Source organism: Pristiophorus japonicus, chromosome 16, assembly GCF_044704955.1.
Source record: "Pristiophorus japonicus isolate sPriJap1 chromosome 16, sPriJap1.hap1, whole genome shotgun sequence".
Classification (NCBI taxonomy): domain Eukaryota; kingdom Metazoa; phylum Chordata; class Chondrichthyes; family Pristiophoridae; genus Pristiophorus; species Pristiophorus japonicus.
The window spans coordinates 7,928,422-7,955,323 of NC_091992.1; the positions used below are offsets into that span (position 1 = coordinate 7,928,422).

The 26,902-nt window shown below is 45.3% G+C and overlaps 1 protein-coding gene and 1 long non-coding RNA gene across 5 annotated transcripts in view; one reads left to right on the plus strand and one right to left on the minus strand.

The window, feature by feature from the left end:
• vmp1 (vacuole membrane protein 1) overlaps window positions 1-26,902 on the minus strand; it is a 175,071-nt gene that overhangs the window by 108,119 nt on the left and 40,050 nt on the right. For all 4 annotated transcript variants that reach the window (XM_070856944.1, XM_070856945.1, XM_070856946.1 and 1 more), the window contains one exon: window positions 17,169-17,279. In XM_070856944.1, the coding sequence (XP_070713045.1) occupies window positions 17,169-17,279 (111 nt within the window). The remainder of the gene's footprint in view (window positions 1-17,168; window positions 17,280-26,902) is intronic.
• On the plus strand, window positions 10,027-26,511 carry LOC139226298 (uncharacterized). The gene is made up of 3 exons (XR_011587235.1): window positions 10,027-10,078; window positions 10,681-10,929; window positions 26,464-26,511. It is a non-coding gene; the product is annotated as an uncharacterized lncRNA (long non-coding RNA).

Sequence of the window (26,902 nt, forward strand, 5' to 3'; positions counted from 1 at the left end):
TACACTGGACGTAATGGCCATCCTTAGATGCTTGGACTGAAGTACTTCAATAAGGCAGAGTAGGAAATGCTTTGCTCTGCCCCGTATAAATTTAGGTAACATTTTAATCTATGCGACGCAACTAAACCCAAATCAAAACTCAGAAACAAACATTTATCACCATCACAGGCGGTCCCTCAAACGAGGATGACTTGCTTCCACATGAGTTCACAGATGTTTCAATGAAGGACCCGATGTTCTAGTCCTGAACTCCACTTGAGGGGGTGGAAGATGCCTGTGCGTGGATTTTTTTTAAAAACATGTGGTGACCGTTGCACATCAGCCACCACACGGGCTTGTCAGAGCTAGGCCTTGATCGAGTGGCAAGGGTTAACCAGGACGACTGGAGACCTGCTCTGCTGCACGGACCTAGTGCGCACACATAGGGCAGTGTGGGCTGGACCGTGCCGCCCCTGGGCCCTCGGCTCTTCTGGGCCCCGTACCCCCGCCACGATGTTCTAGGGCCCGGCGCTCCAGCTCTATTTATAGCCCCGATCTGCGGTGGTGTTCTCACACAGGTCGGGGCAGCCCACCATGTTTGTATACCGTCATCTAACATGGAAAAACTTTCCAGGGTGCTTCACAAAGGGCAAGGAAATAAAATGGATGCCGAGAACAAGGAGGAAATATTGAGAGAGATGACCAAAAGCTTGGTCAAAAGAGGGAGGTATTAAAGAAGGTCTTTAAGGAGGAGAGCCAGAGGGGGGTTTGAAGGGAATTCCAGAGAATGAGGTTTAGATGGTTGAAGGCATGGCAGCTAAAGGTGGGGTATAGAGAGGGGGTGAACAAGAGACATTAGCAAGCGTTAGAAGAGATTAAAGTGATAGGGAGGGATGAGGCCATGGAGAGATTTAAACACAGGGATGAGAATTTTACATTTGAGGCACTGGAAGATCAGAAGCCAATATAGGGGTGATTGGCAAGCGGGACTTGGTGTAGGGCAAGACTCTGTTAATGATCACTAGTATATGATACTTGCTGCAAAACAAACTGGTCTCTTAATCTTAGGATGAGATCTTAGTCTTAATCTTAATCTTAGAGGCAACATCAACAGCAAAAAACACCGGCATAGGAGATGGCACTGCTAGATTATCACCTTTAGCAGGGTCATGTCGTGCCTTGTTTGCATATTCAAATAATGCAAAAAAACAAATTACATTGTGGGGGAGGGGGGGGAACTGCAGCATTCTTTTCTCCGACCACCACTCCCACTGACCACCCCCCCCCAACCCCCATCTAAAATAAGTCTAGTAAACAGTGATCTGTGATGCATACTGATCATTTACTGTTCCAGTTTGTGGGGGAAAAGGCTGGACATTTGCCAGATAAACATTAGCTTGAGGTCAATTCTGGAAGAGCTTGATATTACGCCCCACCACCCTTCCCCCCCTCCCCGCTTTGAGCTTTTTCTAAACAGAAGGTTGGGCTTAGGTTGGAACCTAGTGGTTACATCAGCACATCCGTGTGCCAGTGTATATGCATTCATTCATTCAAACTTAAGTGTACATTTCATTATTCTTCATTTCTGGTCTACACAATATTTATTAACGACTGAATAGGGATAAGTTTGTTACAAATCCTATTCCCATGCTGATTTTCCTTTAAAATTCCATGCACATGTATGAAAAATAGCCTAGTCCATGAACATAATTTACTCCCTGCAGCTGAACCAGGAATATTTTTAAACCTGATCCCCGTTTCTGAGCCACCAGTGGCTAGTTAACACAACAACAGCAAGGTTCAAATAGCTTGTACATGTAGCATCTTAATGATACTTGACCCCAAGTGAAACTCACCAGGCACTGACATAGCATCATCATCATCACAGGCAGTCCCTCGTATCGAGGATGACTTGCTTCCACGCCAAAAAGCAATGAGTTCACAGGTGTCTCAATGAAGGACCTAATATTCCAGGTCCCGAACTACATCCTGAAGAGTGGAAGATGCCTGTACGTGGATTTTTATTAACATGTGGTGACCATTGCACACCAGCCACCACACGGGCTTGACTGAGCTAGATCTTGGTCCAGTGGCAAGGATTAACCAAGATGACTGGAGACCTGCTCTGCTGCACGGACCAAGTGCGCCCACATATCGCAGTGTGGGCTGGACCCGTGCTGCCCCTGGGCCCCGATCACATCCCTCTACGAGCTCTTGCCACTCCTTCGCCCCAACCTCGCTAGTCCTGCTGTACCTGCCCACACTGTAATCAGCGACCTGGATTTGGGGGACTTCAAATCCAGTCGCCCTCTTCACAGCCGTCGCCCTCCTGCAGCAGCACGCCGCTCCCTCCAATGGCCCCGGCCTGCTGATGGTCTTGCAGGCCAGGACTGCGCCTATTTTCGGGCTGGGCCGGCACACATTGCAGGCTGCCAAGCAATACACACCAACACCACCACCTCTCCTTTGAATCAGCCTCTAGGGCTGCCGCAACCCAAGACAATGAGTAGAGCTCATTCTATGCACCATTTTATGCTATCTTTACAATAAATGTCACAAATGTCAACAAATTCCTAGTGAGAGCACAAGGATTGGTTAATGGACAGAAAACAGAGAGTAGGAATAAACCGGACTTTTTCAGGTTGGCAAGCTGTAACTAGCGGGGGTGCCGCATGGATTAGTGCTTGGGCCTCAGCTATTTGCAATCTATATTAATGACAGAGGAAGGGACTGAGTGTAAGTTTACTAATGATACAAAGTTAGGTGGGAAAGTAAGCTGTGAGGAGGGTGCAAAGAAGCTGCAGAGAGATATAGACAGGTTGACTGAGTGGGCAAGAACACGGCAAACGGAATACAATATGGGGAAGTGTGAAGTTATCCACTTTGGTAGGAAAAACAAAAAAGCAGAGTATTTATTGAATGGCGAGAGACTGGGAAATGTTTGCATTCAGAGGGACCTGGGTGTCCTTGTACATGAATCACAGAAGGTTAACATGCAGGTACAGCCTTACTACAATTATACAGGGCTTTCGTGAGGCCAACCTGGAGAACTGTGTACAGTTCTGGTCTCCTTACCCAAGGAAAGATATACTTGCCTTACTGGTTCCTGGGTTAGGTGCTGGGACCCCAATTATTTACAATCTCTATTAACGACTTGGAGGAAGGAACCAAGTGTAACATAGCCACGTTTGCTGATGATACAAAGATGGGAGGACAAGCAATGTATGAGGAGGACACAATAAATCTGCACAAGGACATAGACAGGCTAAGTGAGTGGGCAAAAATTTGGCAGATGGAGTATAATGTTGGAAAGTGTGAGGTTATGCACTTTGGCAGAAAAAAAATCAAAAAGCAAGTTATTATTTAAATGGAGAAAAATGTAAAGTGCTGCAGTACAGCAGGACCTGGGGGTACATGTGCATGAAACACAAAAGGTTAATATGCAGGTACAGCAAGTGATTAGGAAGGCCAATGGTATCTTGGCCTTTATTGCAAAGGGGATGGAGTATAAAATATAAAAACAGGGCAGTCTTGCTACAGTTGTACAGGATATAGGTGAGGCCACACCTGGAATACTGTGTGCAGTTTTGGTTTCCATATTTGCGAAAGGATATACTTGCTTTGGAGGCAGTTCAGAGAAGGTTCACAAGGTTGATTCCGGAGATGAGGGGGTTGACTTATGATGAAAGGTTGAGTAGGTTGGGCCTTTTCTCATTGGAATTCAGAAGAATGAGAGGTGATCTTATCGAAACGTGTAAGATTATGAGGGGGCTTGACAGGGTGGATGCAGAGAGGATGTTTCCACTGATGGGGGAGACTAGAACTAGAGGGCATGATCTTAGAATAAGGGGACGCCATTTAAGAAAGAAATTAGGAGAAGTTTCTTCTCAGAGGGTTGTGGATCTGTGGAATTCGCTGCCTCAGAGAGCTATAGAAGCTGGGACATTGAATACATTTAAGACAGAAATAGACATTTTCTTAAAAGATAAGGGAATAAGGGGTTATGGAGAGCGGGCAGGGAAGTGGACCCGAGTCCATGATCGGATCAGCCATGATCGTATTAAATGGCGGAGCAGGCTCGAGAGGCCACATGGCCTATTCCTGCTCCTATTTCTTATGTTCCTATAAGGGGATTGCCCTATGAGGAGAGATGGAGTAGACTAGTCCCATATTCCTTAGAGTTTAGAAGAATGAGAGGTGATCTCATTGAAACATATAAAATTCTTAAAGGGCTTGACAGGGTTAATGCTGGGAAAATGTTTCCCCTGGCTGGGGAATCTAGAAGATGGGGTCACAGTCTCAGAATAAGGGGTTGGCCATTTAGGACTGAGATGAGAAGAAATTTCTTCACTCAAAGGGTTGTGAATCTTTGGAATTCTCTGCCCCAGAGAGCTGTGGATACTCAGTCGTTGAGTATATATTCTGACTTCTGTGTAAACAAAAACCACTGGCGCAAGACCAGTTCCTAGAGGTCGCTAAATTTTTGGGAACTAATGGAATTAAGGGATATGGGGATAGTGCGGGTAGGTGGAGTTGAGGTAGAAGATCAGCCATGATCTTATTGAATGGCGGAGCAGGCTCAAGGGGTCAAATGGCCGACTCCAGCTCCTATTTCTTATGTCCTTGAGAGAGCGAGTGTGTGCGAGAGTGAGAGAATACAATCAGGGTGTTTACCCCACACCCACCAGCTAGTGTTTCAGCACTCTATGTTACTGCATGGCAAGGTAGCCATTGATGAAATCCAAACCTGGTGAGTGCACACCTCGCCATTCATCACAGCCGTACCCAATTAGTACCCTCTGCTGAATATCGACAACAAACACAACTGAAGCAAAAGAAAGTCATTTACACAGATGGTGGTGTCGCAATTTTGGAGTCTTGAAAAGTAATCTTGTCAGCTAGTTGTGTTTGGGGCTGTATTTGCATTATGTTGCAGTTTTTTTTTTTAATAAAGAACTGTAAATTCCCCATCCTCCTGACTTCTGTGTAAACAAAAACCACTGGCGCAAGACCAGTTCCTAGTCACGGCATGCCACGTGACAAGCTATGATAAAACAGCACACAAGTATCACCCAGAACTACCACACTCGCATATTTCAGTTCCATCTGGAGAATTAACCCTCAGTGCTCAGATTTCCAACCAACCTGCACAACATATCTTGCCAACAACAGCTCTCATTGTCTCGAGTAGAGTCGCCCTATTTTTCACCTGTTCAGACCTGTTCATTGCAGTCTTATAAAAGGGGCGTGTGCGTGCACGCGCGTGCGTTGGGGCAACCTCCGCTCAGCATCTTTGCAAAAGCACGACTGAGATCGCAACAACCACCGTGTAGACAGTCACAGGAATGAAACTGCACCCCGCTCCCCAAGTGGCACAATGAACTGGAGCTTCGTAACAGAACTGCATGCTTTTTTTGGGGGGCTCTTAAAAGGGATGTGGTAGCCAATTCTGATTGAGCAGTATTGTACATGTGGCTAATTGGAAATACAGATGTGGATAATTGCACTTTTGAGTAGCAAATAGGCAAGAGACACTTGTCGGGCATGTAATCTCAATATGTCCATTTGCACAGCAGTTGCGTGTGAACTTTAACCTTTTCGTGCATTTGTTGGCAAGATGAGAAGCAGAGCGTGCAAGTGGTTTTTTTGTTCAGAGCAAGTGCTTTACTTCCTTGGTTACTGAACCAAGTGGTAGATGTTTGTGAGCATGTGAAGTACATTCACCTGTATTGAGAGTGTGTACACACAAGGCGTTGTGCCCTAATTTTAGTAGACGTGACAAAAACAGCATCACCATAGCCACACCTGTGGCCAGTTGCGATTTCTATTGGGCAACACTGTTTTACTACCGCATTTGGTTGGAACATTTTGTTCACTTATCAGGAGTGTAGTTAAATATTAGCAAAAACTTTCCATTACAGTTTCACCCAAAGCATCAAATATTCAAGTTAATGTTAGTCGGCCTCCTATTCCATTGTTCACAGCAAGTGAGAGGATATCCTGTTTTATAATGTGAGTAACCATTAGCATCAGAAAGGAGAACACATGGGTTAACATTCTGGGAAGTGACCTTTTATCAGAGTAGTTCTGATAACATAAGAAATAGGAACAGGAGTAGGCCATACGGCCCCTCGAGCCTGCTCCGCCATTCAATAAGATCATGGCTGATCTGATCATGGACTCAGCTCCACTTCCTGCCCGCTCTCCATAACCCCTTATCGCTCAAAAATCTGTCTATTTCTGTCTTAAAATTTATTCAATGTCCCAGCTTCCACAGCTCTCCGAGACAGCAAATTCCACAGATTTACAACCCTCAGAGAAGAAATTTCTCATCTCAGTTTTAAATGGGCGGCTCCTTATTCTAAGCTCATGCCCTCTAGTTCTAGACTCCCCCATCAGTGGAAACATCCTCTCTGCATCCACCTTGTCAAGCCCCCTCATAATCTTATACGTTTCGATAAGATCACCTCTCATTCTTCTGAATTCCAATGAGTAGAGGCCCAACCTACTCAACCTTCCCTCATCTCCAGAATCAACCTAGTGAACCTTCTCTAAACTGCCTCCAAAGCAAGTATATCCTTTCGCAAATATGGAAACCAAAACTGCACACAGTATTCCAGGTGCGACCTCACCAATACCTTATATAGCTGTAGCAAGACTTCCCTGCTTTTATACTCCATCCCTTTTGCAATAAAGGCCAAGCTACCATTGGCCTTCCTGATCATTTGCTGTACCTGCATACTATCCTTTTGTGTTTCATGCACAAGTACCCCCAGGTCCCGCTGTACTGCGGCACTTTGCTATCTTTCTCCATTTAAATAATATCTTGCTCTTTGATTTTTTTCTGCCAAAGTGCATGCTTTCCAAAATTACACTCCATCTGCCAAATTTTTGCCCACTCACTTAGCCGGTCGCAGATTTGCAGATTTTTTGTGTCCTCCTCACACATTGCTTTTCCTTCCATCTTTGTATCGTCAGCAAACTTGGCTACGTTACACTCAGTCCCTTCCTCCAAGTCGTTAATATAGATTGTAAATAGATGGAAAGACTCACTTATATATCCACTTGCCTTTTCAGATGTTGACAGATCTATTTCCTGTCTTTATATATATTTTTTTTCATATTCCCACTGTTCCCCAACATAACAGCTTCCGAAAAGGTAGTAAACAAGGCCAGGGGAAAAATGTAAATGGACACCCCAGCTCACTCTTGCACACCTGGGCAGAAAGCAGCTTTCTCCACATTCAACCGCAGCTTAGAGGCTTAAACAGGTGAATGACTTGTATGTAAAATGGGGGTTTTTTTCTTCCTTAAATATGCAAAGTTTGGGTTATTTAGGTCTGAGTCACCAGTCCATTGCTTAGTCAGAGAAGACTACTATCTCGTGCATCTAATGGACTTCATTGAAACTTTCACAAGAGAATTGGGTCAATGGGCTCCTTCGATTAGTTTAAACACCTGCAACAAAGTGTGGAGTTAACTTCAATTATCTCATCTTTTCTCTGAGTGTTTTCAAGTGGTGTCCTGCAACAAGGGCCTTAAATCTGCACCCGTGTCTTTCGGCAAAATTCCCCCGAGGGATAAGGGTTTAGATTCGGCAAATGATTTGGGGGGGGGGGGGGGGGGGGGGAATAACCTCCTTCTGTGCTTTAAGGTTTTATGATTCTATGGAATGACTATATCTGAACTGGAGATCGTGTCCTGGAAAGGAAGTGGGTAACAGCCAGAGCTGGCTGAACAGCCATATCTCATTCTTACATTATATTTTAAACTTGTGGATCGTTAGGAATTACAGAAATTCACAATAAAGTATTTTGTTCAAAGATCTGGATATTTCCAGTCAAAGGGGATCAATTAATTGTAAAGTTAAGTATCATCATCATAGGCAATCCCTCAGGATCGAGGAAGACTTGCTTCCACTCTTAGCATGAGTACTTAGGTGGCTGTACAGTCCAATACAAGAACCACAGTTTCTGTCACAGGTGGGACAGATAGTGGTTGAGGGAAAGGGTGGGCAGGGAGCCTGGTTTGCCGCACGCTCCTTCCACTGCCTGCGCTTGATTTCTGCATGCTCTCGGCGATGAGACTCGAGGTGCTCAGCGCCCTCCCGGATGCACTTCCTGCACTTAGGGCGGTCTATGGCCAGGGGCTCCCAGGTGTCAGTGGGGATGTTGCACTTTATCAGGGAGGCTTTGAGGGTGTCCTTGTAACGTTTCCGCTGCCTGCCTTTGGCTCGTTTGCCGTGGACGAGTTCAGAGTAGAGCGCTTGCTTTGGGAGTCTCGTGTCTGGCATGTGAACTATGTGGCCTGCCCAGCAGAGCTGATATATATTAATGTCAGAATACCATCGTTTCTCAATCTTACTCTGAAACCTATCTTCAAGCACTGCACCGTGATGGGCAGTGAGCGCCATCTGCTGGCTTATCCTGGACATGCACAGCTGCAATGTTGCAGGAAGGTCTGCCCACAGTACCGGCATCACTTTCAAATTCCTTGCATAAGAGACCAAACATGTTTTGAACAAAAATCTCTTCAAGTTTCAATGTGTGCATTTTTAACATAAAATCCTTGATTTTTCACGACTGGATCATCTCCCCTCCTGGTCTCACATGTAACACATCCTACCTCACCACACAGAGCAGGCAGGTTACCTAGCTACCCAAAGGACAGTATCAATACCCCTTTTATAACCAGTTGCAAGGGGATGGGCGGGTGGAACTCAGGCTGCAGATTTTTATTCCTCCCTCACTTGGGCAGAGTTTGGCCTCGACATGATCTCCCTTTTCTTCACCCAGTTTGCTTCTCTCCCACATTCCACCACGGGATCAATAGCTCACCGGGAAGAATTACAGGCACAAACTGACAACACGCTGTGGCTCCAACGTACTGCGTCTCCAACGTTCTGCGTCATGGCAAGATGTTTCGACCCGCTCGTCTGTGCTGTGTTAGCGGAGCTACGCTCGGGTTCTGCAGCTGGCTCAGAGACAGGAACACACACACACACACACACACACACACATACACACATACACACACACAGATCACTAGCCACTGATCCTGGCTGGAAAATGCATATGCTGGTAAAACAGGATCAGACTCTGCTGTGATTCTCTCCATGGCTGAATAGTTTCACTGACTGTCTAGATTCACACAAGAAAGCCACCTTGGGCTAGCTAACAGAGGGTAATCAGTATCTGCAAGACTGTACCACCAGCAAGCGTCAGCTGCAGTACTGGAGAAGAGAGAATTGGAGTATTTTAAACATTGCCCTGATGTGCCTACAAGGAAATAAACATTTAATCCGAAACAAATAACTCAACATATTCGATTACAATGTAGATATTAATTGGATAGCCAATAGACTAATTGGCTAACTCTTTCAAAGTACCGGCATAGACACGATGGGCCGAATGGCTCCTTCTGTGCTATGATTCTATGAAATAAATAAATCTGAACTGGAGAGCTCTCGCAATGGTTCTGATGGAAGACACAGTCAGTGGTGTGAAACCAAAGCATAGACTAGAAGGTCCCGTGTTCATACCAGCTGGAGTACTGTGAGAGGGCATCTCCAGCACGAGGCCTCATCATCTAGTACACAATGCCTCCCCACTTGTACATCAATGTGCATCAAAAACCACCCACCCAGGAACACAGGTGGTAAAATATCAACACTAAAAGGTGCCACAGAAGTCTCCCAGGAGACAGTCTTTCTATCCGGGGAAAGTGGAATTTCCTCAAAAACAGAATACATTTTAATTCACATTGGCTGCTGCAGTCACCTGGAGATCACTTATGAATGTATGCTGTGAACATGGCGCATCTGTGTGCTACATGGTACATTGCAACCTGATCTCGGTGAAATACAACCAGGGAGCGAGGCAAGCTGAAACATCAGAATGCTGACCTTCAATCGGTCGAACCACAGACTGAACTGTGACGCATGTAACACATTACCTACAACGTAAAAGGTTAAGATTTCAATCTTTCTCTTTCCCCCTGCTCTAAAATGTAGAACAGCTTGCACAGAGCGGCTTTAAAGTAGAAACCCGTCACGGCGCCTCAGAGAAATGTAATTAAGACAAAGAGATATCGAGTCCAAGTAAGAGATAGGAGGAGGGATGGCTAAATGCTTGGTCAAGAGGTGGCCTTTAAAGGAAGGTTTTTAAGAAAAAAGAGGGGGAAGTGGAGAGATTTATGATGAGGAATTTCAGAGTGCAAGGCCAGGAGTATTGAGCGACAAGCAATAATGAATTAATAATCTGATAGTAAGGGATCATCTTGCAAACAGTGACCATATGATAGAGTTTGACATTAAGTTTGAAAAGGAGAAAGATCACGCACAAATCAAGATTTTTAAACTTAAGTAAGGCCGACTTCGAAAGAATGAGACACAAGTTGATCATGTTAAACTGGGCTCAGCTTTCAACAGGTATAACAGCTGGGATAACACAAGAACAGTGGGAGGTGTTCAAAGAGCAAAAGTTCCACTTGTACAGTGAACACGAGGTAAAACGCCGTATAAAGCTAAAAGATGCTCCTCACACAAAGAAAAGTGGGAATCTAGCCAACTAGGAGAAATATAGCAAGCAACAAAGGGGGACACACACACAGAAAATATTAAGAGTTGCAAAAAGGGATTATGAAAAAAAAAATTGCAAGCCATATAAAGGCCAATAGTAAAAGCTTTTTATAAATACACAGGTTGAACCTCCCCCTATCCGGCACCCTCGGGACCTGGCCTGTGCCGGATGAGGGGAGGTCGGCAGGCCTTGAAGAGTCGGCACAGCCCGATGGGGCCCATGGACGCCACCTGCTGGCCCAACCCCCCCCGGAGGGAGCGCTATGGGGAGAAGCGACTGGCCCGAGGACTGTGGCTGCAGGAGTTCCAGCAGGGCGAGGAGGAAGAGGAGGCAGCCGATAACTCCAACATCAAGGAGAAAGATTATATCGGTGAGTATCCTGTACGAGTTTTTTTTTCAATGTATGCTCGGAGACTGGGGAAGGAAGGATTTTGACCAGCCGCGTTCTGTGCATGCGCCACCTGGTGGCCGGGAATGGTGCCGGACGAGGGGCGGTGCTGGATAAGGAAGTCCCGGATAAGAGAGGTACAACCTGTATTAAGAGTAAGAGAGGCTAAGGGAGCTGTGAGCCTATTTAAGACGGATGCAGGGGACATTATAGTAAACAAGGCAATTGCAGAGTTAAACAAATACTTTGATCCTACACTTTAATGTGCTTTTTTTTTTTAAAAAGCAGAAGTTTGCCTGAAAGGGGGTTAAGCTTCCCAAGACAGCCCCATGCCAAGTTGTAGATCAGAAGACAAATGGTAATTACAGCATGAGATGGGACATTTTCTCAAGACACTTGGGCAATGGACAATTCATTAGCCATGTCTCATTGTTCCGAAGGACACTTTGCACCGTGGTGTTGGAAACCTTTTGATTTCTGTGAGGGCTTTGAGAGAGGCTGTAAAGGGAGAAAACTACTGATCTGGGAATTTGGACAGGGCACAAAGAGATGGTGCTTTTAAGATGAGTTGGATGACCCACCGAAGCAGGCTAACATACAGGTGTTCTTTATTTTTGTAATCGTAAGCGAACAGAATTTAGCGACTGGATTAAATGTTTCTGATCATACTCTGTGTTCTGGATGTTTTGCTGACGGTGGAATAAAGCAGTTCACGAATCAAATTGAACGCAGTCATACTAGGCGTTAACTTTAACTTAACGCAAGGGATTGTGGTGGAGGTGCAGCAAATGGGGGTAGGGGGCCCAGAAGAGCCGAGGGCCCAGGGGCAGCACGGGCCAGCCCACACTGCGATGTGTGTGCGCACTAGGTCGGTGCAGCAGAGCAGGTCTCCAGTCATCCTGGTTAACCCTTGCCACTGGATAAAGGCCATCTCTGTCAAGCCCGTGTGGTGGCTGGTATTCACGTTTTTAAAAAATCCACACACAGGCATCTTCCACCCCTGGAGTTCAGGACTGGAATATCTGGTCCTTCATTGAAACATCTGTGAACTGATCCCTTTTGGTGTGGAAGCAAGTCATTCTCGTTCGAGGGACCGCCTATGATGATGATGATAACTTGGACTCCAATCTACCTCTTTCTTTCCTCATTACCCACCTTTTTTTTTAAACCCCCTAACATAGGAACAGGAGACGACCATTTAGCCCCTCGAGTCTATTCCACCATTCAACGTGATCAACGCTGATCTGTGACATAACTCCATATCCCTTGTTACCTTTGGTTAACAATGCCCCATCTATCTCAGATTTAAAATTAACAATTGATCGAGCATTAATTGTCATTTGCAGAAACGAGTTCCAAACTTCTGCCACTCTTGACGTGTATGTGTTTCCTAACTTCACTCCTGAAAGGTCTGGCTCTAATTTTTAGACTATGCTCCCGAGTCCTAGAATCCCCAACCAGCAGAAACAGTTTTCTCTATCTAACCTATCAGTTTCCCTTAATATCTTGAAAACTTCAATCAAATCATCCCATAAAATCTTCTAAATGTCAGGGAATACAACCTTAGTTTGTGCAATCTCTCCTCGTAATTTAACCCTTGGAGTCCAGGTCAGCATCATCATAGGTAGTCCCTCAAAATCTTGGAAGACTTGCTTCCACTCGAAAAGTGAGTTCTCAGGTGACTGAACAGTCAAATTCGAGAATTACAGTCTCTGTCACCGGTGGGACAGACAGTGGATGGAGGAAAAGGTGGGTGGGGAGTCTGGTTTGCCGCACGCTCCTTCCGCTGCCTGCGCTTGTTTTCTGCATGCTCTCGGCGACAAGACTCGAGGTGCTCAGTGCCCTCCCAGATGCTCTTCCTCCACTTAGGCCAGGGACTCCCAGGCGTCGATGGGGAAGTTGCATTTTATCAAGGAGGCTTTGGGGGTGTCATTGAAACGTTTCCTCTGCCCACCTGGGGCTCGCTTGCCATGTAGGAGTTCAGAGTAGAGCGCTTGCTTTGGGCGTCTTGTGTCGGGCATGCGAACAATGTGGCCCGCCCAACGGAGCTAGTCGAGTGTGGTCAGTGCTTCTATGCTGGGGATGTTGGCCTGATTATCATTCTGGTAAACCTACGCTGCACCAAGGCCAATATATCCTTCCTAAGGTGTGCCCAAAACTGCAGCATGAGAACATAAGAGATAGGAGCAGGAGTCGGCCATTCGGCCCCTCGAGCCTGCTCCGCCATTTAATACCATCATGGCTGATTCGATCATGGACTCAGGTCCACTTCTCTGCCCGCTTCCCATAACCCTTCCCTGTATTCTAGTTCTCTAGATGCAATGGCCAGTATTCCATGAGCTTTTTTGATTATCTGTACCTGTCCGTGACAGTTTAATGATCTATTTACATGCACTGCGAGTTTTTTCATGTGAAGGGTGCCGTACAAATGCAAGTTGTTGCTGGTGAGCTACTTGCACTGAAGGAAACAACTTGCATTTGAACTGGGTTGGTATGCAAGTATAGACAATAGACAGTGTAATACTGAAAATCCTCGAAGCTTGAGCAATTGAGTCAAAACTTTGTTCATTTCATGTGGAAAATTCAGAACTGGTTCCAAGTTACAGAATACATCTAAAAAATTTCCCAGGTCTCATTTTTTGTTGTTGCTGCAGTTAACATCTGAAACTCACCCGCTGTAAACTGGCGCCCAGTTAAAAATCAGGCCCATCAAGATCTGTGTCAGTTAAACGCCTGTAAAACCAAACACAGCCACAAGGTGGCAGGGCAGACATAGGACTGTATTGCACAGTGGGACGAAAATTGTGGTCAGAGACTCTCCGCGGGCAAATGCCTCCGACCACATTTTTTTTTTAAAACGGAAGTACCTTGTGGTCCCAGGGGAACGAACACTTGTGCTCCGAGGCCTAGACGCGCAGTCCAGCGCAGGGGGCCACGTATTCCAGGAGCATATGCATATCCTGGGATCACGTGGGCCTAGATCACCAATCACAATGTAGTATTCTCATTCATAGTTATGACAGCTCTGATTACTATCAATGAGAATACCCCTAAAATCAAATAAAACAAACAAATAATAAAACCACCACTTTTATTAAATTAATAGAAATTGCATTAAATTAAATGAGAAAAATTAATTATTTTGAAAATGGTTTTTTAAAAATATTTTAAGTGTAAAAAATAAATTTACCTTCAAACTGGGTTTTTAAATAGAAGAAATAAATGTTATCACAATTTCTCTATATCTATTAAAAATCTTATGCTGGTAAAAGCAGGCCTTATGCCTGCTTTTACCAGGCGTGAGAGTTTAAAGGACATTTGTTGAACAAATCGCCCAAATCTCCGCCTGCAAAGGCCCTTAAGAACATCAGAAATAGGAGCAGGAGTAGGCCATGCGGCCCCTCGAGCCTTCTCCGCCATTCAATACGATCATGGCTGATCTGATCATGGACTCAGCTCTACTTCCCTGCCCGCTCCCCATAACCCCTTATCCACTTATCGTTTAAGAAACTGACTATTTCTGTCTTAAATTTATTCAATGTCGCAGCTTCCACAGCTCCCTGAGGCAGCGAATTCCACAGATTTACAACCCTCAGAGAAAAAATTTCTCCTCATCTCAGTTTTAAACGGGCGGCCCCTTATTCTAAGATCATGCCCTCTAGTTCGAGTCTCCCCCATCAGTGGAAACATCCTCTCTGCATCCACCTTGTCGAGCCCCCTCATAATCTTATACGTTTCGATAAGATCACCTCTCATTCTTGGTAGAGGCACAACCTACTCAACCTTTCCTCATAGGTCAACCCCCTCATCACCGGAATCAATCCTTCTCCTGAGGATGTGCGTGATCTGTCAAAAGACATTGACAGATTGCAAGTGCTGGGTTCAGGTGCATGCACAACGCACGCCTAAACCTGGAACCTGCGGGACCCGTTGGTCGCGTGTGCACATCGTACTCACCCAGAGAGGCTGCAATTTCAGGGCCAATGAGTAATTAGGTTTCTGTGCAACATATAGTGTTATTTACGTATTCTAGCCAATGCTCCACATGTGTACAAATACTACATGAACTGATACAATTTTACATTATGCTGGAGAGGATAGCTTGAATAACTTATCACCAGTTCTCTGATCACTTTGTAAAATGCAATGCTGAAACCAGTTCTGCCACTGGCCATCATTACATCTCCTAAAGTGAGGCATCTTGAGGCACAGTGGAAGTAACGGGGGCCCCACACTCCTGATGAATGACTTGCATCCTTGGAGAGGAGGAGGAGCAATGGACATCGAAAGCCGTCCAATGCTGATAAGGAGGTAGGCGTTCTTTGATAGCCTAGGGTAGTAACTGAAACCATCACTAAAGCCCAGGAAACAGTTCTCACCTCCTGATTCTTCAAAAATTTCCAGCTCCACCATTTGTCTCATCCTCAAATATGCGCTTGAACTTTCTCAATTTTCCTTCTCGCCCATCCTTTCAGTTTCTCAGTTCCATTTCTTCCCTCCCAAGAGCCTGGTCACTATTTACCCATAATTCTTTCAACCTCGGTGGTGTCCCATTCTGTGGGCCTTAAAGGTTCCTCAGGGGGGAAAAAAAGTGATACAACATAAACGAGGCAGTGACTTGGCCACTGGATCAGTTACAGAAGTGGAAGGTTTGGTGAAATACAAAAATACAATAGAAGATTGCAAACATGGAAAATGAGGGACGGTCAGGAACGGCATTAAAACAGGTTTGTAAAGGAGGATATAGTGGACATCTGATGTTCAAACCGGGGCACGCAGGAGAAAAATCACACTGTTCTTGAATCTTGCGCTGAGTTTCGCTGGAACAGTGTACAAGACCAATGTTAGAAAGATCACGGTGGGCATTGGAGGGGGAAGTTTAAGTGGCGAGCCACAGATAGCTCGGGCTGACATCGCAGACAAATTCAGCAAAACAGTCGCCTGGTCTGCAGTTGGTTTCCCCAGTGTAGAAGAGCTGGCAGCATGAGCAGCAAACACAGTATAGCAAATTACAGGCAGTGCACGTAAACTGCTGCCGCTGTCCTACAGAGTAATCACAGAAGGGGCGCCTTTGGCTCACAGAACAAATCTGCATCAACTCCCCTCCCCCATCCCCTCTCCCCCACCCCTCCCACTCCAGCTTCACCACCTGGCAGACTAGAACGCGAAATCAGTCAGTCAGAACTTGGCCAGCAACAGTAACTAAGAAGCAAGTCACTGTAACTTGCCGCAGACGTCCAATCAGAATATCAATGGGAACAATCAGGCTATGCTGAGGTGGCGGTGCAGGGCCTCCCACTACATATTCTGCATTGTTACTTTCTCACAGCTGAGTGGCTTGCTAGGCTACTTCAAAAGGACATTCAGAGCCAACTGTGTAGTGCCAGACTGGAGTCACATGTAGGTCAGGCAGGGTAGGGAAGTAATGTTCCCTTTAAGCTGCGCTTCCTGGCAGCTCCCACACAGCCTGCTCACCGGCTTTTAAATAGGAAAAACTGCACGTGCGCGGTATTTTGAATGGGCCGTGCACCAAATAAAATTAAAGGGAACATTGGGTGGGAGGGGGGGATGCATTTTCCCTTTCCTGAAGTACACACCGAGTCTGAAGGTTGTGAGTCCCACTCCAGGAACTTGAGCACATAAATCCAGGCCGACACTCCAGTCCAATGCTGAGGGAGTGCTGCACTGCCAGAGGTGCCGTCTTTCAGATGAGCCGTTAAACCGAGGCCCCGTCTGCTCTCGAGTGGATGTAAAAGATCCCACGGCACTACTTCGAAGAAGAGCAGGGGAGTTATCCCAGGTGTCCTGGGCCAATATTTATCCCTCAACCGACATAACAAAAATAAACATAATCTGGTCATTATCACATTGCTGTTTGTGGGAGCTTGCTGTGCGCAAGTTGGCTGCCACGTTTCCTACATTACAACAGTAACTACGCTCCAAAATTACTTAATTGGCTGTAAAGCTGTCTGGTGGTCATGAAAGGCGCTATATAAATGCAAGTCTTTTTTTATTAGTGATTCATTCAATTAAAGAATAAACATTCTGGCAAATTCGATGGTCATTTTTTCTGCTGCTGATCACACATTACCAGATTTATTCAATAGTTTCCTAACCTGCCAGTTGCTAGCTCAGGAGCAAAACTGCTACATTCCCAACCAAGTAATGTACCAACAGGAAGTCGTGAAGTAGAAGTGATGATATTGAATAATTGTACTCACCAAATAGAGCAGGAAAGTGTGCAGGCCCGTGCCGAGTCCGACAGAAGACAGAATGCCCAAGCCTATCCAGTAGGCGCACCACAAAAACTTCTTTTCCACAAAATGCACGTACTGACAAAGGAAGGAAAACAGAGGCAAAATTAACTGATTTATATTTTGTGCCGTTAACATTTAAAAAACATCTCAAGATGCTTCAGTGAATGGTCAAAGCCAAACAGGAATAGGAGGAGATTTTAGCACAATTATTAATCCTATGGATTACATCATCATCACAGGCAGTCCCTCGAAATCGAGGAAGACTTGCTTCCACTCTCAAAGTGAGTTCTCAGGTGACTGAACAGTCCAATACAGGAATTACAGTCTCTGTCACAGGTGGGACAGACAGTGGTTTGAAGGAAAGGGTGGGTGGGGAGTCTGGTTTGCCGCACGCTCCTTCCGCTGCCTGCGCTTGTTTTCTGCATGCTCTCGGTGACGAGACTCGAGGTGCTCAGCGCCCTCCTATGGGTTACACAACGGCTGCATGGACGGAGTATGAAAAGGTAGATTTTGGATTGCAAGGGGCCAGGTCCACTCAGGAAATGCTGTGAAACTATTGAGGGATAAACGCATTACTTTCAAAAATATGTGGAAATGCAACAACCCACCAGATTACCTACACATGGTACAGTTTACGATGCTTGTTAATGGCAGATTAAGTAATACCAAAGAGTGCAGGACCAGGCACACGCAAAATTAGCTGAATGCTTAGTGTTACTGGTAAAGCTAGATCATTTAAAGAAAAATCATTTTTGACAGTTAATAAACGTGCGAGTTCCAAAAGACGGACAGTGCTCGAAAGGGTTCATCTGCACCGTTTCATTTCAGTGATGTGTGCCATTGGCAAAATACTTGTTTTTGGGTGTTTTTTTTTTAATTGCAATTCACTGCTGTTGCGACTAGCTTACTTTGGATTAACCACATCAAAGTTATGACTTTGAAAATAGCCACATGTGTGTTAGATCTCTTAATTTCCAATGAAATATGAACTCTGATGGTAGTTTTAACTTTTTAATCTTGGCAGAGAGCAACAAACTGCTTGGCTTCAAGCCAGGTCTATGTTCTTACTGAGACACATGATCAAAATGGCTGTATTTTATACCTGGATCAATTTACAGACAAGAACTCGCCTTCTTTGACCTTATTGGCTCAATTGAAAGTCTTTTAACGTTTTAATTGGCTCGCTACCCAAGGTCCGAAAATGTCAAGTTGATTGATGAGATAATGCAACATGCCGAACTGCATGTCGCAGCCTTGACTTGGGGGGTCTGTGAATTTTCACAGTCTGTCTAAATGAGCCTGTTTGAATACTCCATCAATGTGTGACCGCAGAGATGGTGGCTGATTGAGATATGCCACTGTAGCTGATTGACAAACTATCAAGAGGTGGGCTTGGAGGCTTTTTCGTCCTCACCAACCTGAAAGTATGGATTTATGTTGGGGGACGGTTCCTCTGTCAGCAGTTGCTCTCATACCTTCCTCAAGCAGCTACACTTCAGCTGGCAGCCTCGGTGGCTACTGGACTGCGATCATCGCCAGCGTTCCCTTTAAGCTGCGCGGCCAGAAGGTTCTGTGCAGCCGGTGACCCGGCTTTTAAGTAGAAAAAAAGACGCATGCGTGGAATTTTGAACGGCCTGCGCAGCCCTTTAAAGGGGCCAAGTGTTGTGTATGTATAATATAAGTATACTCCCTGTACACTCAGTGTACAGTTACATAAGACTACTGGATGTACCTTCACATGGTATGCACTATGCTTGTACCACCAGAGGGTGCAACTGGTGGAGACTGAGGGGTCACCTGTACACGACAGGTAACCAGGTATAAAAGGGAGCTCGCCAGGCTGTACCTTCACTCAGGAGCTGCAATAAATGGACTACGGTCACTACAGTTCAAGTACAATACCTTACCTCGTGGAGTCATTACTAGAGTGCTCACAGACACAATACCAGGTGGATCAAAATAAATGAGAATGAACATTGGTCGCCACAGCCGGATTTTGTTGTTGTCATACACACACACGCACTGGCCAGCCGGGGTCAGTGAACAGTGAGCAGGAACAGAACGACCCTGCCCGAGATCAGCTAACTCAGGATTTGGAACCTTCCTGCTCGGTATGACTAAGCGCCACACCAGATGCTGCAGTTGGCCACTGAACTAATCGGGGAGCTCTTGGGTAACAGTCATTCAAGGAACTCAAATTTAATTAAAGCAGATATCACCACATCAGACAGACACACACCAAGAGCCGATTTCAAAAATCCCAGAACTGCAATATTGGACAAGTCATACAAATGAAACAAGCTTACTACAAATCAAACAAGTACATCATTCTGTGGTCTGAAAAGATTTCATGCACATTAAAGGGAAGGTAAACACTATCCACAAAATCCAAAAGCTAAAAATCAAACTTTTTTCCAACAAACTGCAAACTTACAAGCAGAACATTCAAAATTAAAAACATTTCCATAGCTAAATTGCTTAAAACCTGGTCCAAGATTTCCTCAAAAGGTTAGGGAGATTGCTGCACAATTTCATACCAGCTACTGAATAAAAAAAAGCTGCACAAAAAAAGATATTTGGACATGGAATTTCCAGAATCTGACCTATCAAGAAAGACTGGATCAACTGGGCTTGTATTCACTGGAGTTCAGAAGAATGAGAGGGGACCTCGTAGAAATGTTTAAAATTCTGACGGGTTTAGACAGGTTAGATGCAGGAAGAATGTTCCCAATGTTGGGGAAGTCCAGATCCAAGGGTCACAGTCTAAGGATAAGGGGTAAGTCATTTAGGACCGAGATGAGGAGAAACTTCTTCACCCAGAGAGTGATGAACCTGTGGAATTCTCTACCACAGAAAGTAGTTGAGGCCAATTCACTAAATATATTCAAAAGGGAGTTAGATGAAGTCCTTACTACTCGGGGGATCAAGGGGTATGGCGAGAAAGCAGGAAGGGGGTACTGAAGTTTCATGTTCAGCCATGAACTCATTGAATGGCGGTGCAGGCTAGAAGGGCTGAATGGCCTGCTCCTGCACCTATTTTCTATGTTTCTATGTTTCTAAAGGACAGAAAACAGAGTAGGAATAAACAGGTCATTTTCGGGTTGGTAGGCTATAACTATTGGGGTGCCATAAGAACATAAGAAACAGGAGCAGGAGTAGGCCATACGGCCCCTCAAGCCTCCTCCGCCATTCAGTAAGATCATGGCTGATCTGATCTTGAGCTTAACTCCACTTCCCTGCTCTCCCCTGCCCACTCCAAGGATCAGTGTTTGGGCCTCAGTTATTTACAATCTATATTAATGACTTGGATGAAGGGACCGAGTGTAATGTATCCAAGTTTGCTGACAATACAAAGCAAGGTGGGAAAGTAAGTTGTGAGGAGGACAGAGCCTGCAAAGGGATATAGACAGGTTCAGTGAGTGGGCGACAAGTTCGCAGATGGAGCATTATGTACAGAACTGTAAATAACCTCACATTTGGTAGGTAGATTTATTTATTTATTTATTTATTTTTAAATGGTGTGATACAGTTTGAGCTTCCCATATCCGGAACCTTCAGGACCTGGCCTGTTCTGGATAAGGGATTTTTCTAGACGAGGGATGGTCACATTAAATTGGATGCCAGAGGTACTGAGCAAGGGGATATCGGGGCTGACTGGCTTGGGGCTGGGTGTGCGGCAGAGAGATCATGTGGGAAGGGGGGCAGTGGATCGCGGGATCAGGCCAGCGATTGCGGGAGTCGGCAGCGAGGGAGGACTTCAATTTGTTCATGTTGGAGTTCTGCGCATGCGCCACCCGGTGGCCAGGAATGGTTCTGGACGAGGGGTGGTTCTGGATAAGGGAGTTCTGGATAAGGGAGGTTCAACCTGTACTATTAAATGTTGGTGTTCAGGGGGCATTGGGAATCCTTGTACAGGAAAGAGTTAGCATGCAGATACAGCAAGCAAATAGGAAGGCAAATGGTAAGTTGCCATTTATTGCAAGGGAGTTGGAGTACAAGAGTAAGGAAGCCTTGCTGCAAGTGTACGGAGCTTCACGAGACCACACCTGGAGTACTGTGTACAGTTTTGGTCTCTTCACCCAAGGAGGATATAATTCCTTTGGAAGAGGTGCAATGAAGGTTCCCTCAAATGATTCCTGGGATGAGAGGGTTGTCCTACGAGGAGAGATAGAGTGGAACAGGCCTATACTCTCTGGAGTTTAGAAGAATGAGGTGTGATCTCATTGAAATATAAAAAGATTCTAAGAGGGCTTGCCATTGTCGATGTGAAGAGGCTGTTCCCCCTGGCTGGAGAGTCTAGAACCAGGGGCATTGTCCTCAGGATAAAGGGTCAGCCTGAGGTGAGGAGTATTTCTTCTCTCAAAGGGCTGTGAATCTGTGGAATTCACTACCCAGTGGGCTGTGGTTACTCAGCCATTGAGTATATTCAATGCTGAGATTGACAGATTTTTAGACTCTAAGGAAATCAAAGGATACGGGTATCAGGCAGGAAAGTGGAGTTGAGATACAGATCAGCCATGATCTTATTGAATGACGGAGCAGGTTCGAGGGGCTGAATGGCCTACTCCTGCAGCTACTGCTTATGTTATGTAATCTCACGCTGATGGAAATGCGATTTACAGTAACTGTAAACTTTAAACATGCTTCAGGAGGTAGAAGCAAATGAAAAAGACACCAAGACAAAGATGATATTTGGAGGGGTGACCATCAGCTTGGTCAGAGGTAGATTTGAAGGAAGGGAGGAAAATGAAGAGGGAGGAAATTCCAGGGCATGGAACGTACGTGGCTCAAGCCACATCTACCAATAGTGGAGATGTATACTATTGTCTATTACTGAAAACGATAGTGAAACAACAGTTGGTTAGACAAGGCACTGCATCACCTTGCATCTCATTTAGAAAGACATTAATGTGTGCAGGATTTATATTTTGCTACTCAACCAGCTGATATAATTATGTGCCTGAAGAGCACAAGAATAGATTCCTATCCATAGCTCACCCACTGAGCAGTCCCAATTATGATCGCATATCTGCAGAAGGCAGGAGAAAAGTGCAAGACACCCCCATCAACTTTAGACAGAGGTGCGTTTGGAGTTTCAGGAACAGGTCACTATGATAGATGAATGGCTCCTTGGAGAGTTGGGGGGGGGGGGGGGGGACTCTCAGAGATGCTGTAATCTTGACCATCTTCAAAAAAAGGGGACAGGTCCGACTCTGGCAACTACAGAGGAATCTCCCTGCTGTCGGCCACTGGAAAGTCATCGCTAGAATCCTCCTCAACCGTCTTCTCCCTGTGGCTGAAGAGCTCCTTCTAGAGTCACAATGCAGATTCCGTCCACTAAAGGGTACAATGGACATGATCTTCACCGCGCAATAACTACAAGAGAAATGCAGGGAACAGCACCAACCCCTGTACATGGCCTTCTTTGACGTCACAAAGGTTTTTGACGCTGTCAACCGTGAGGGAATATGGAGCGTCCTCCTCCGTTTCGGCAGCCCCCAAATGTTTGTCACCATCCTCCGCCTACCCCACAACGACATGCAAGCCGTGATCCTGACCAACGGATCCACTACAGACCCAATCCACGTCCAGACCAGGGTCAAGCAGGGCTGCATCATCGCACCAACGCTCTTCTCGATCTTCCTTGCTGCAATGCTCCATCTCACCCTCAGCAAGCTCCCCGCTGAAGTGGAACTAAACTATAGAACAGTGGGATGTTCAATCTTTGTCGCCTCCAGGCTAGATCCAAGGTTGTCCCAATCTCTGTCAATCTCTGTCCAGTACGCGGACGACGCTTGCATGGAGGACCGAGAGCCAAGGAAAGCAAACGAGCACAAGGGCTGTTGGGAAAGTTGGATTTAGTGCGGGATAGGATACAAGCAGCAGAATTTTGGATGAGCTGAAGTTTATGGAGGCTGGAAGATGGAAGGCAGGCTGGGATCGCTGCTGTAGCCAAGTCTGAAGGAGATTTAAAAAGTACAGATGAACTTTTCAACAGTAGATGGACTGACGCAGTGGCAGAGGTCAGCGATGTTACGGTGTTGGAGGATATGGGATCAAATTCATTTCTCTGAAAGAGATTTTCTCTCAAGCTTCCATTTTATTTTCTGCATTTCTAAAAGCTGTACGATAGGATAAAGTTTCTCAGTTACCCATCTAAATGTTGAACTGAAGAGAACCAGTGTGTGGTTGACATTTAGATGTCCACAATATCTGATGTCATGGCATCAGCCCCATGGATATACTGACCACACTCGACCAGCTCCGTTGGACGGGCCACATTTGTGTCGGGCATACGAACAGACTCCCAAAGCAAGTGCTCTACTCTGAACTCCTACACGGCAAGCGAGCCCCAGGTGGGCAGAGGAAGCACTTCCACGACACCCTCAAAATCTCCCTGATAAAGTGCAACATCCCCACTGACACCCGAGAGTCTCTGGCCCAAGACCGCCCTAAGTGGATGAAGAGCATCCGGGAGGGTGCTGAGCACCTAGAGTCTCGGCGCCAAGAGCATGCAGAAAACAAGCGCGGGCAGCGGAAGGAGCGTGCGGCAAACCAGACTCCCCAACCACCCTTTCCTTCAACCACTGTCTGCCCCACCTGTGACAAAGACTGTAATTCCCATATTGGACTGTACAGTCACTAGAGAACTCACTTTTAGAGTGGAAGCAAGTCTTCCGCGATTTCAAGGGACTGCCTAGGATGATGGACCCGACTGGGCACATTTATTATAGCCAGGCTCAAGAGTGCCACAAAGGGCAGACCTGGCATTTACAAGACCAGGCGCATTTACGTACTGATCGACTGATTGGGACCCAGGGCACTCTCAATGTAGAAGAGCCTGGGTGAAGATCAAGTAGTATTTTTTAATTAATCAACTCATTTAACAAATGCATGGTGATATCAATACATCAGCCTGGCCATTAGCCTTTCAGTGCCCAACAGCTGAGATTATTTAGTCTCAGTTAACTGTTCTTGACCACAATAGATTTACAGCCAGGTGAATTGGTTGTGATGAGTTAGTCCATTAGGAACACTGGGACTTTTTAGTTTTAATTATATTTAAGATTTATGGTGCCATTTATTAAGGCTAATGACAATTAAATGAAGGGGAATTTATCGGGCTGTGGGGAAAGAGCAAGCGATTGGGACTAATTGGATAGCTTTACCAAACAGCTGGCACAGGCACAATGAACCCAATGGCCTCCTTCTGTGCTGTATCATTCTATGATTCTATGAAAAGACAGACTTGCATTTACGTAACACCTTTCACGACCACTGGACGTCTCAAAACACTTTACAGCCAATGAAGTACTTTTGGAGTGTAAGCACTGTTGTAATGTGGGAAACACGGTAGTCAACACGCACAGCAAGCTCCCACAAACAGCAATGTGATAATGACCAGATAATCTGTTTTTTTTATGATGTTGATTGAGGGACAAATATTGGCCAAGACACCGGGGATAACTCCCCTGCTCTTCTTCGAAATAGTGCCATGGGATGTTTTACGTCCACCTGAGAGCGCGGACGGGGCCTCGGTTTAACGCCTCACCCGAAAGACGGCACCTCCAACAGTGCGGCACTCCCTCAGCACCGCACTGGAATGAATTGCATAGCAGTGTAAAAAAAAACACAATTCAATTCAATGTTTTCAGAGGAAATGGGACGGTAAGAATAAATAACTCTGGCTTATTTTCCAAATCTGGTTGTATATCCTCTAGATACTGATAAAAAAATTCAAATTTTTGTTTTAAATGGGTGGCCCCTTATTCTGAGACTATGGGCTAGAATTACGAGTGCTTCACCACCCGGTTTCTCGGCAGCATTGGCTAGTTTGGGTGAGAACCGGGTCGGCGGAAAATTCTCCAGCTGAGTTACGCCTGCGGTTTCAAAGTACCGCTGGGGAGCGGACCACCGGCATGCACTGTACATAGATCGCCATGGCACGATTTATGGCTCAGCAGTGGCCCGTAGGCAAGTTGGAAAAAAAAACACCCACGAGAATCAACGAAGCTGGGTGGTCGGTAAGTAGCCCTGCAAGAAAAAGGCAAGTAATTGTTTTTTTTTTTACTAATTATTTAAAAATTCTCTTGTAGTGATTTAAGTGAAAAGGGTCCCGAGAATGGTTATGATTTTTTATTTTATGTTTTTTGAAAAAATATTGTGTGTTATTCTGCTCCTAGGCCCAACCCACAGCCTCGGTGTAAATGTTTAGTAAATTTATTAATTATCGACCATTTTCTTTAAGAACCGCCCCATCAGCCCAAAAATACATTTTTTCGACGAGAATCAGGGTGCAACACCCATTTTGGGTGAGAACCGGGTCGGCGGAAAATTCAGTGCAACATCCACTGGGCAGATTTTTTTCTTTTTTGGGGGATCTTTCGTGGCAATAATTTTGGGAACCTTAGCGGTATTTTGGGCGGCAATCGGGCGCTGGCGGCTTGTTTGGAAATTCTATCACGATGTCCCCTAGTTTTAGTTTCCCGAGTGGAAATATTCTCCCTGCATTCACCTTGTCGAGCACCCTCATTATCTTATATGTTTCAATAAGATCACCTCTCATTCTTCTGAATTCCAATGTGTATAGGCCCAACCTATCTTCATGTCAACCCCCTCATCTCCGGAATCAACCTAGTGAACCTTCTCTGAACAGCCTCCAATGCAAGTATATCCTTCCTTAAATAAGGGAGACCAAAACTGCACGCAGTACTCCAGGTGTGGCCTCACTAATACCCTGTACAATTGTAGCAGGACTTCTCTGCTTTTATACTCTGTCCCCCTTGCAATAAAGGCCAACATTCCATTTGCCTTCCTGATTACTTGCTGTACCTGCATACTAACTTTGTGTTTCATGCACAAGGAAACACCCCCAGGTCCCTCTGTACTACAGTACTTTGCAATTTTTCTCCATTTAAATTATCATTTGCTTTTCTATTTTTTCTGCCAAAGTGGATAACCTCACATTTTCTCTTTTATACTCCATCTGCCAAATTTTTGCCCGCTCACTTAGCCTGTCTGTATCCCTTCGCAGATTTTGTGTGTCCTCCTGACAATTTGCTTTCCCACCCATCTTTGTATCATCAGCAAAGTTGGCTACATTACACTCGGTCTTTTCATCCAAGTCATTAATATAGATTCATCAATATCAGAGTAAACCTGTTCATGGTCAATGTTGTGAAACGGAATTTGAAGTTGACTCAATTTAGTTTGGAAGCCTATTGCTTCTTTTCTAACTTTCTCTCTTTCTTTCCTGAAGACATCAACGCTTGTCAGAGTGTGGCTCAAAATGCAACACGGTCCGCTGGTACTTCACATAAGTAGCCGTGCTTCATGTCCAAGCCTCGACGGTAAATGTTGACAGGCTATTCGACCACACAAGGCAAGCAGCCAACATGTCTGCACCCTGCAGCACATCATACCACTAAGAGGGCAATTTTTATTGTTGAATCAAGAAACTACTTTGTGATAAAGATTGAAAGTCCCTTGAACCACCATATTCAGGTTTAAAAGGTCATTCAGTGCTCTATAGCCTGAAGCAAAAATTCACCACACAAAAAAATAATCACGGTTGAAGGAATGGTACATTGCACTATATTTATATGAAAAAAATCAGTTCTAATGGTGTTACAATTGAGCTGTTTGTCTTTCAGATACTGACAGGCCTGCTATGCATTTCCAACAATCATTCTCATTGA